This window comes from Chelonoidis abingdonii, chromosome 2 (assembly GCF_003597395.2).
Source record: "Chelonoidis abingdonii isolate Lonesome George chromosome 2, CheloAbing_2.0, whole genome shotgun sequence".
Taxonomy (NCBI): Eukaryota; Metazoa; Chordata; order Testudines; family Testudinidae; genus Chelonoidis; species Chelonoidis abingdonii.
In genome coordinates, this window is record NC_133770.1 from 303,348,137 (window position 1) to 303,359,896 (window position 11,760).

An 11,760-nucleotide genomic window follows, 5' to 3' on the forward strand; every position below is an offset into this window, starting at 1 on the left:
CTTGATCATTGCCTGTTGGCTTCACTTCCTCTGAGGCAACTGGCATTGGCCACTGTCAGTAGACAGATACTGGGCTAGATGGACCTTTGGTCTGACCCAGTACGGCCGTTCTTATGATGGGCAGGATCCCCGGGAGACTAATATGAGGGAAAAAGGAGTCAAGGGGAGCTGGCTGTATTTCAAAGAAGCCTTATTAAGAGCGCAGGAACAAACCATCCCAGTGTGTAGAAAGAATAGCAAATATGGCAGGCAATCAGCTTGGCTTAACAGTGAAAGCTTCGGTGAGCTTAATCAGAAAAAGGAAGCTTACAAGAAGTGGAAATTTGGACAGATGAGTAGGGAGGAGTATAAAAATATTGCTCAAGCATGCAGGAGTGTAATCAGGAAGGCCAAAGCACAATTGGAGTTGCAGCTAGGATGAGATGTGAAGGGTAACAAGAAGGGTTTCTACAGGTATGTTAGCAACAAGAAGGTCAGGGAAAGTGTGGGACCCTTACTGAACGGGGGAGGCAACTTAGTGCCAGATGATGTGGAAAAAGCTGAAGTACACAATGCTTTTTTTCCCTCAGTCTTCACAGTCAAGGTCAGTTCCCAGACTGCTGCACTGGGCAGCACAGTATGGGGAGGAGGTGAGCAGCCTTCAGTGGACATACATAGAAAAGCTGGACATACACATGTTCATGGGGCCACATGCATTGCATCTGAGGGTGCTCAGGGAGTTGGCTCTGTAATCATATCGGCCATTGGCCATTATCTTTGAAAAGTCATGGTGATAGGGGAGGTCCCAGATGATTGGCGAAAGGCAAATATATTGCCTATCTTTTATAAAGTGAAGAAGGAGAATCCGGGGAACTACAGACCAGTCAGCTTCACCTCAGTCCCTGGAAAAATCATGGAGCAAGCCCTCAAGGAATTCATTTTGAAGCACTTGGAGGAGAGGAAGGTGATCAGGAACAGTCAACATGGATTCACCAAGGACAAGTCATGCCTGACCAACCTGACTGCTGTTTATAATGAGATAACTGGCTCTGTGGATATGCGAAAAGTGGTGGATGTGATATAACTTGACTTTAGCAAAGCTTTTGATATGGTCTCCCACAGTATTCTTGCCAGCAAGTTAAAAAAGTATAGATTGGATAAATGGACTAATAAGGTGGGATCAACGGCTTGATGTCTAGTTGGCAGCTGGTATCAAATGGAGTGCCATGGGGTCTGTCCTGAGGCTGGTTTTGTTCAACATTTTCATTAATGATTTGGATGATGGGATGGATTGTACCCTCAGCAAGTTTGCAGATGACACTAAGCTGGGGGGAGAGGTAGATACGCTGGAGGGTAGGGATAGGATACAGAGGTACCTAGACGAATTGGAAGATTGGGCCAAAAGAAATCTGATGAGGTTCAACAAGGACAAGTGCAGAGTCCCACACATAGGACAGAAGAATTCCATACACTGCTACAAGCTGGGGACTGAGTGGCTAGGCAGCAGTTCTGCAGAAAAGGACCTGGGGATTACAGTGGACAAGAAGCTGGATATGAGTCAACAGTGTGCCCTTGTTGCCAAGAAGGCTAGCAGCATATTGGGCTGCATTAGTAGGAGCATTGCCAGCAGATCGAGGGAAGTGATTATTCCCCTCTTTTCGGCACTGGTGAGGCCGCATCTGGAGTACTGCATCCAGTTTTGTGGGCCCCACTACAGAAAGGATTTGGACAAATTGGAGAGAGTCCAGCAGAGGGCAACGAAAATGATTAGGGGGCTGGGGCACATGACTTATGAGGAGAGGCTGAGGGAACTGGGCTTAATCAGTCTGCAGAAGAGAAGAAGAGAGAGGACAGATTTGATAGCAGCCTTCAACTACCTGAAGGGGGTTTACATAGAGGATGGAGCTAGGCTGTTATCAGTGGTGGCAGATGACAGAACAAGGAGCAATGGTCTCAAGTTGCAGTGGAGGAGGTCTAGGTTGGATACTAGGAAAAACTATTTCACTAGAAGAGTGGTGAAGCACTGGAATGGGTTAACTAGGGAGGTGATGGAATCTCTATCCTTAGAGATTTTTAAGGCCTGGCTTGACAAAGCCCTGGCTGGGATGATTTAGTTGCAGTTGGTCCTGCTTTGAGCAGGGAGTTGGACTAGATGACCTCCTGAGGTCTCTTCCAACCCTAATCTTCTATGATTCTAAGGGTTCTTCTATCTAGCAAACAAAGATCTGATGATTTCAAGATTAAATTAGACAAATTCAGACTAGAAACAAGGCTCAAAATTTTAACAATGAGAGTAATTAACCATTGGAATAATTTATCAAGCATTGTGGTGAACTCTCCAGTGTCACATGTGTGATCTCGGATGTGTAGAACCTTCAAAAGATTATAACAGGTACTATGGGTGTGACACTGGCAGATCTGGTGCCAGCTCAGGCCAAGATACCCATGCCTCAGTTGAATACTGACAAACATAGAGCTAAAAATCAGTCTGGCTCACTTATGTGTTAGTATTGTTAAAATAGATATTACAATTATAAGAATGTGTTCAGAGTTTATTGAATGCTTGTGAGCTGCTGTATGCATTAATCTCACTTAAAACATCTGTATCCCATATTGTAAGGTAATATTTGCATTGCATAGTAAGCCTTTGTAAATTACCAGACAGGAGAGAGACATTAATTAGTGTGAAATGCTGGTCTCCAACAAAAGGTGTTATGGCCTGCCCAATAAGGAAGGCCCACTGACACCCCACAGACCAGCCTGGAAGATTAAAGAGGACAAAAGAAAGACTTTGTTGTTTACTCTTCCCACCTCCGAGAAGATGAGTCTTGCAAGTGAATTGCTCCCATCAGCTGAGTTGGCAGCTCAAAGCAGAGGTGAGGCAGTGAAAAAAACACCCGAAACAAGCAGGAACTGTATCTTTATATTGCTCGGACTCTGGGGGAACAAGGATTACTAGAATAAACAAAAGATCCCCAGTGCTTATCCTGGGTTAGCCCTAAAGGTCATACAGACCTTGCTTATTATAGAAGCTTCTATTACTTTTTGAAAGTTAAGATGGTAAATCATTATCTGCTTCAACCTTGTAAAAAACTCTTGTCTCCTTTTCCTATTTAGTAAATCTTTAGGTAGTTTAGTACAGGATTGGCTGCAAGCGTTGTCTTTGGTGTGAGCTCTAAGATGCAGTTCAGGACTGGGCATAACTGGAATATTGCTGTTATTCATGGTGTAAGGACCATCTATCACAATGGCAAGCTTCCCTTGATAACTGGTTGGTGAAATCTAACTATAGAACTCTCAACCAGTTTGGGGTTTGTGCCTGTTTTTTTTAACAGTCTGCCCTGAGGTTGGTAGTCATGCTCTTGAGCCACTGCAGGACAGCTTGACAAGGAGTACAGTAAATATCGCAAAGCTTTTGTATCTATAAATGTTATGTATCATTTTCAGATAAGGATTGTAATCTAGCTCTATGGGGAAGGACTATAGAGCTAACTCCAGTAACTACAGAGTGTGTGTGTGTGTGTGTGTGAATCCTGCAAATCCCAGGACAGGTAAACAACTCCAGATAATTACTAACTCATGTGTGTGTAGGGGGGCGGCATTTCACATACTGATTCAGACCATGTTCAAGGATCCAGATGACAAAGAAAGGGTTTTTGGTACAAAGGCTCAGCCTGAACTGATTGAGTGACCCTCATTTGATCCTCAAATTAAGAGAAGACTAAGTGAGAGGGAAAAACCCTGCTTTTGGGTTTGAAGAACTGGAAACCTACCAGGGTCTCCATGTGGATGATGGGTGTCACCTGGTAAGTTTAGCATGCATGTAGACAATTTTTTAAATTATATGTACTCTGTAATGCTTTTGTCCTAAATATACTCTATATATTGTGCTTTGTGAAACAACCATCATAGCTACTGGGAGAGAGCAGAACTGCAGACCTGCTGGGATAAGCCCAGCGAATTGGAAGGAGGACTGCAAGCCTAAATACCTAGTCTGGAGAGAGAGGGACATGGATCCCTGCCCATAGAGAGGTGGTAGCTGGAGGCCTGAGACTTAAAGCGGTGCCTTTGGGCAGACCAAGCCAGAGGTGCCGCTAACGCTGGAACTGTGATATCTCCATCGCTGGACGTTCTAATAAAGTTTGGATATTTTCTAAAAGATACGCTCTAGCATAAATAGGAATTCATTCAGGGAACTCTTATGGCCTGTGTTAAGCAGGTCAGACTAGATGATCGTAACAGTCCCTTCTGGCCTAATCATCTATGAGCCCCACCTTCCAATGAGACATAATGTTGGGTGCACACTGTACAGACCTCCTACCCCAAATATTCTGAAAGGATGTGGCAGAGAGCCCCAAGCTGCCCCTCAGGTCCAATAGAGCAAAGGCAGCTTGGAACCTCTGTGGAGTCTGTTCCCCTCAGGCCGAAAGGGGCAGAAGGGCCTGGGAGCCTCACCTGCAGGGTCAGCTCTGCATTGACCATCTGCTTTCTCTGACACTTGTCATGCTCCGTGATTCTCCTGTTCAGTTCACAGTAGGCCTGCTGCAGCTGCATGGGAGGAAGGAAGAGGAAACAGATGGGAAAGATGAAGGTGGCCCCCAACAGAACTTTGTCTTAGGTGGGGAGGAAAGCAGAATCCTTTGTCACACCGGTAAGGCTTAAATTCCATGTCCCTAGGCTCTAGATGGAGCTGCAACTTTCCTGTCACACAGAGGGGATAAACTCTACCCTACTGTTCTCGGGAGGTACAGTAAACCCTTGGTCTGGATCAGATGTTGGGACCAGTTGGCTAACTGTATAAAAAGGTCAAAAGGGGCCTGACCAGCAGCTAGGGCAGGCTGGCTGGCAATCTCTATGCAACTGCAACTGAGCAGCATGAATATCTGTCCCCGGCATGCACTGTGAGGAGTACAGAACATATCCCATCAACTCTCTCTTGGAGAGAGAGCAGATGGAATTGCGTTCTCCATATGGAGGTACAAACCAGTCTTGCACAAATGACACCAATTAGCAAATGCTGCCCTTCTCTGTAAGACTAGAAGGGCTGATAACTGTAAGTCCAGAGATCAGCAACTAAACGCATACCAGTTCCAACTCAATCCCTCCAGGTATCCGCTGAGCAGGAAAGTTGAGAACTGAAGAATGAGAAGAAGTATGGCCACTACAGGGAAGGGCTGGAAATGGGGAAACAATGGTACGCTGGGGGCTGTTTCATAGTTTCTAAAAAGAGCAGGCCTGACCTCCTTGTTACATCTCTCCTGTGCTTTAGCCAGCTGCTCCACCTCCTCGCTCATTCTATGGGAAAGAATAACACAGTTCAGTCTCTGAGTCCCTCTCAGTGGGGAGAGGCATGGCAGCACTGCAGTTTCTGGACACCCCCACCTTCCCTGACTCTAAAAGATGTCCTGATCAGACAAGGTGAGGAAAGGAACCAAATGACATCACCCCCCTGCAATGGGACAAACTCTTGCGCAACACCTGAGACATAAACTTGAGGTTCCTTCTTTTATCCCTGTTTATCTTACTATTCTGCCTCTTTCTTAGCTTATTTTGCCTTTTGTCTCATAAACAGGGCTGGCTCCAGGTATCAGCCCAGCAAGCAGGTGCTTGGGGTGGCCAACTGAGAGGGGTGGCACGTCCGTCTCTTCGGCGGCAGGTCCCTCAGTACCTCTCGGAGCAAAGGACCAGCTGCCGAATTGCCGCTGAAGATTGAAGTGGTGGTGGTAGAGCTGATCGCGATCACGCCCTTTTTTTTTTCTTTTTTGCTGCTTGGAGTAGCAAAAACCCTAGAGCTGGCTCTGCTCATAAAGTCCAAGTTCTCAAACTGTAACCCATTCAAAAGGTAAAAATCCCTTTCAGTGTGACAATGTTTGTGACTGCTATATCTATCTTCCCTTTCCTGGCTAGGGCTGGGATGCAGGTCTCACCGGTGAGTCTCAGCTTCTTTCTGCTTCTTTTCCAACAAGACTCTTCTTTGCTGTTCTGCCTCCATCTTCTGTAGCATCAACTCGGTCAGGCTGATGTCCCAGGAGTGCAGAATGGCAACCAAGCTGTCCAGAGAAGCAATCTTATTGGAAACAAACACAAACACCATTGTGACTGTAAATACATAAATTAATGGTTGCGAACTACCCTCCAAACTCCAATCTCAGCAGCACCAACAATGGGTACTAGGGCTGGGAAGTTAACCCTTCATCTAAGAGAAGTGGGACCAAAGAAAGGGCAATCTGCACCACTGACATCATAGGACTGCTAACCCTCTGTAGTTTCCTTAATCCAAATAATCAGCCTTAACTTCAGGGACTGTCCCGTTGACATTGTTTTTCTCTTTGCATGAATGAACCTGATAGGACGATTTATCTCACCTCTGTAGTTAAACAGTCTGCATCACTGCCATGTATGAGTGCCTGTCAACAATCCTTTGCTCACATAAAGAATGGTTACTTACCCTACATTAACTGTAGCTCGAGATGTGTTCTCCGCATGGGATTCTGATTTTGGTGCTCATGTGCCCTATGCATGTAAGATCGGATTCTTTTGAATAGCAGTGTCCGTCGGGGCCATGCCTATACCCTTGGCACTGTTGCAACCCCTCACAGCTATGGTGGCCTCAACCACCTCTTAGCTCCCTTGCCAATAAGGATCCCTAGGGTCAGGACTTCTGTTAGCAAAGACAGAAAGCAGATCATGGAATCTGTGTGGCAATACACTTAAAGAACTACAGGTGCAGTAGGGTAAATAACTACTTTCTTTTTCAAGTGATTGTATGTACAGATTCCGCTCTTCATCACTAGCAAGCAGTATCCTTCCTAAGAGATAGGTAAGAGGAGCATCACCTGGAGGACTGCTCTACCAAAGCTTTGAATCTGACCTAGAGGCTTGAACCAAGGCATAAGGGGGACCACACAAAAACAAGGAAGTTAGTTAAACAGAAATTAAGAGGTACAGTGCCAAAAGTGAAATCCCTGCAAGCTGCATGGAAGCTTTTTAAATACACCATAATAGAGGCTCAACTTAAAGGTATACCCAAATTAAAAGAACCAAAAAAGTGCAGCCAGGGCTAAACAACAAAGTAAAAAAAAAAAACCAGTGAGAGACAAAAAAGCATCCTTTAAAAACTGGAAGTTAAATCCTAGTGAGGAAAATAGAAAGGAGCCTAAACTCTGGCAAATGAAGTGTCAAAATATATTTAGGAAGGCCAAAAAAAAAAAAAAAAGAAAAGAAAATAATTTGAAGAACAGCTACCCAAAGACTCAAAAATTAATAGCAACATTTTTTTAAAGTACATCGGAAGCAAAAAGCCTGCTAAACAACCAGAAGGACCACTGGAGGATTGAGATGCTAAAGGAGCACTCAAGGGGGTTCCATAGAGCATGGAGCTAGGCTGTTTTCAGTGGTGGCAGATGACAGAACAAGGAGTAATGGTCTCAAGTTGCAGTGGGGGTGGGGTCTAGGTTGGATATTAGGAAAAAATATTTAACTGGGAGGGTGGTGAAGTGCTGGAATGGGTTACCGAGGGTAGTGGTGGAATTTCCATCCTCTATCCGATGAAGTAGGTATTCACCCACGAAAGCTCATGCTCCAAAACGTCTGTTAGTCTATAAGGTGCCACAGGACTCTTTGCTGCTTTTACAGATCCAGACTAACACGACTACCCCTCTGATACTTGTCTCCATCCTTAGAGGTTTTTAAGGCCCGGCTTGACAAACCCCTGGCTGGGATGATTTAGTTGGGGTGGGTCCTGCTTTGAGCAGGGGTTGGACTAGATACCTCCCGAGGTCTCTTCCAAACCCTAATCTTCTATGATTTATGATCCTCAGAGGATACTGAGAGGGGGCACAGTGTTCTGGGAGTCCCTACTCAGTCAGGTGTATAGCCAGTGCTGTTGGAACATGAGAAGGACCTGTCTCCGTTGTCTCCCTAAGCATCTAACATTGGGAACTCCAGTACTGGTCTTACTGCCCGCGCAGAGAAGCATATGTGGGTACGTGACCCATCAATGACATTAAAGCACTCTGTTTCACTGATGCCTTCAGCACCATGGTGTTCTATGCTGACTAGTTCTGGGTTAGTTTCCTCAGTGATGGAGTGGTCTGCTCTGGGCTTTTTTTTATACTGGTGTTACTATCATAGGGAAGTAGCATGAGCAGTACCTGGTACAGCACAATGGCTTGCTAATTGGGCAGCGGTGGTCAGTGCCAGATTTGCCTTCACACTGCTGCAAAGCTTTGGATAGGAACTCCATCTCCCAGTGCTGGATGTCTTTTGGGCCTCATTGTGTTATGTTGAAGTAGAAGCAGAAGAGAAAGGGCTTGTAACATCTGTGGTGTTGGGAAGTCATTACAGCTCACAGGAGCACATGGGGCTGATGCATTGCATACCAGGGTGCTAAGGAGTTGTGGCAGATGTGCTGCAGAGCATTGGACTGCATCTTTGGAAAACTCATGGGCGTTCAGGGGAGGTCCCGGATGACTGGGAAAAAAGGCTAATGTACTGCACATCTTTAAAAAGGAAGAGGAGGATCCGGGGAACTACAGGCCAGTCAGCCTCAACGCCTCAGTCCCTGGAAAATCATGGAGCAGGTCCTCAACGAATCAATTCTGAAGCACTCAGAGGAGAGGAAGTGATCAGGAACAGTCAGCATGGATTCACAAAGGGCAAGTCATGCCTGACTAACCAATTTCTTCTATGAGGAGATAACTGGCTCTGTGGATAGGGGAAAGTCAGTGAGTGTTATCCTCACTTTAGCAAAGCTTTGATACAGGTCTTCCCACAGTATGCTTGCCAGTCAAGTTAAAAGAAGTCCTGGTGGATAACGACTATAGGGTGATAGAAAGCTAGCAGTCGGGCTCAATGGGTAGTGATCAACGGCTCCATGTCTAGTTGGCAGCTGGTATCAAGTGGGAGTTCACAAGGGGTCAATCCTGGGGCCCGGTTTTGTTCAATATTCTTCATTAATGATCTGGAGGATGGCGTAGGACGCACCCTCAGCAAGTTTGCAGATGACACTAAACCTGAGAGGAGTGGTAATACGCTGGAGGTAGGGATAGGATACAGAGGGACCGCAGACAAATTAGAGGATTGGCCAAAAGAAATCTGTGAGGTTCAACGAGGACAAGTGCAGAGTCCTGCACTTAGGGTGGAAGAACCCCATTCACTGCTACAGAATGGGGGGACGCAATGGCTAGGCAGCACGTTCCGCAAAAAGGACCAAAGGGGAAGGTGGTGAAATGTAATACACGACTTACCAGTACTGCCGGAGTCCTGAGGGGCGCATGTCCCATCCAGAAAAGGCATGGCCTACAACCGAAGAGGCAGGGACCCTTCAAGATTTAAAGGCCCTAAGCAACCAGCTGTGGGCTGGGAGCCCAGGGCTTTAAATCAGCCACTCTCCCAGTTCTGGCAGAGGTGCTTCGGGCCCGGGGCTTACAGCAAATTAAAGGGTCCGGGACTCCAGCCGCCACGGAGCTCCGTTCCATTAAATCCCACCATAGCTCAGGCGGGAAATTTAAAGGGCTCGGGCTCCCGCAGGTCTGTGGGAGCTCCAAGCCCTTTAAAATCCCGTCCCTAGGCCTGGCGCTGGCGAGCTGCAGGCAGATTTAAAAGGGCCACAGAGCTACCACGGCGTGGGGAGCTCACGAGCCCTTCTAAAATCCCAGCCCCAGCGCAGCCCTTAAGCTGTGGGAAAGGAGTTTATAAAGGCTCTTGGTTCTCTGCAGTGGCGGGGAGCCCGAGCCCTTTAAAATCCCAGCCCAGCCCTCCTGCCAGAGCGCATGTGGGAATTAAAGGGCTCACGAGCTCGCACTCGCTGCTGCGGAGCCCAGAGCCCTTTTATCCCGGACGCGGAAGCTGATGCGGAAGCCAAACACGCATTACTGGCTCTTGCTGGTAAGCTGTACTGGACCGACCGGATTACTTCACCCTGCCAGGGGTTACAGTGGATGAGAAGTTGGATATGAGCTCGGACTTATGTGTCGGTCTTGTCCAGAAGGCCAACGCATTTTGGGGCAGTATTATAAGAATACTGTCCAGCAGATTGAGGGAAGTGATTATTCCCCTCTACTTCAGCACTGGTGAGGCCACATATGGAGAACTGCGTCAACGTTTTGGGAACCCCACTACAGAAACGAATGGAGAAAAATTGGAGAGAGTTCCGCCGGAGGAATAGAAAGTGTATCAGGTGGACTTGGGAAAAAACTTATGAGGAGAGGCTGAGGGAAACTGGTTGTTTAGTATGCCGAAGAGAAGAATAGGGGAATTGATAGCTGCTTTCAACTACCTGAAAAGTGAGTTTACAAGAGGATGGACTAGACCTGTTCTCAGTGGTAGCAGATGACAAAACAAGGAGCAATGGTCTCCAGTTGCAGTGGGGCAGGTTTAGGTTGGATATTAGGAAACGCTATTTCACTAGGAGGATGATGAAGCACTGGAATGGGTTACCTAGGGAGATGGTGGAATCTCCTTCCTTAGATGTTTTTAAGGTCAGGCTTGTCAAAGCCCTGGCTATGATGATTTAGTTGGGGATTGTTCCTGTTTTGAGCAGGGGATTGGACTAGATGACCTCCTGAGGTCCCTCCCAACCCCGATATTCTATGATTCTATGATGGACTGAAACAAATCGGGAGGTTTCTTGGCCAGCGTGCCTGGATCAGACAACGCTTGCATCAAAGCTTCCAGAAGACGTAACTTCAGTCTGCCCTCTCTGGATTAAAGTGTGTACTTTGAAAATCTGTCATTAAGTAGTGCTCAGGCATATGGTCTTTGCCTAAGCACAGGAGGTGCTGAGCATCAATCATGAGCTTTGCTGAGTCCCAGCTAGAAGAGATCTTGAATCCTGGAGCCTTGCCTTTAGGCATTTTGATCTTCTGTATGGGGTGTGTGTGTGTCTAACCATGTACAGAGGCTGGCATGGGGGCGGAGGGCATAAATCCTATCAACACACTGTTTCCACAGGGAATAGAGGACAGGTATGCTAACTAATGAACTGTAAATAGCAAATCAGAAAACAATAGCTAAATTATCTCTTGCAGATTGGAGGTCATTGAGATCACAGGGCTCCATCTTGAAGCCATAAGTGGTCAGAAGGAACTGAAAGGCTGTTCAGGCTGCCCTGCTCCTTACACCCTTGGATACGGTGGTTGCAGGGGCTCCCAAGATGCAAGGGAATTCCCATGGGACAAAGCTATTCAAAAGAATACGATCGCATGTGCACAGGGCACATGTGCACCAAGAATGGAATCTGTGTGCACAATTACTCAAAGAAATGAAACAGCAGTTAAACTGAAACTAAATGGACACAACTCAACTCAAAGTCACATGCCTGGTTGAAAATGCTTTACCTGCTCTTGTTACAAGTAACACCTGAGATCAGTAGAGCTAAGTTTAGCGAAAAAAGGATATATTTTCACCTCTGTTTTCAGGTTTACTTCCTACAGTTTATAGCACTCTGGGTAGAGTCAGTGTCACCTCACCCCCTGCATAGTCAGTCAATATCCACTCTTGTTTGTGAGGCTCACTCAGGGAGCAGAGATGTCATAACTATAAAGGGAAGGAAACAGCCCTCCTGTGTACAATACTATAAAATCCCTCATGGCCAGAGACACCAAAATCCTTTTACCTGTAAAGGGTTAAGAAGCTCAGGAAACCTGGCTGACACTTGACCCAAAGGACCAATAAGGGGACAAGATACTTTCAAATCTTGGTGGGGGGAAGTCTTTTGTTTGTGCTCTTTGTTTTGAGGGTTGTTCACTCTTGGGACTAAGAGGGACCAGACATCAATCC

General features: G+C 46.5%; 1 protein-coding gene across 3 annotated transcripts in view; it reads right to left on the reverse strand.

Moving 5' to 3' along the window:
- IQANK1 (IQ motif and ankyrin repeat containing 1) overlaps window positions 1–11,760 on the reverse strand; it is a 160,130-nt gene that overhangs the window by 52,198 nt on the left and 96,172 nt on the right. For all 3 annotated transcript variants that reach the window (XM_075063360.1, XM_075063358.1, XM_075063359.1), the window contains 3 exons: window positions 5,907–6,046; window positions 5,220–5,274; window positions 4,435–4,527 (listed from right to left, as the gene is read on the reverse strand). In XM_075063360.1, the coding sequence (XP_074919461.1) occupies window positions 4,435–4,527; window positions 5,220–5,274; window positions 5,907–6,046 (288 nt within the window). The remainder of the gene's footprint in view (window positions 1–4,434; window positions 4,528–5,219; window positions 5,275–5,906; window positions 6,047–11,760) is intronic.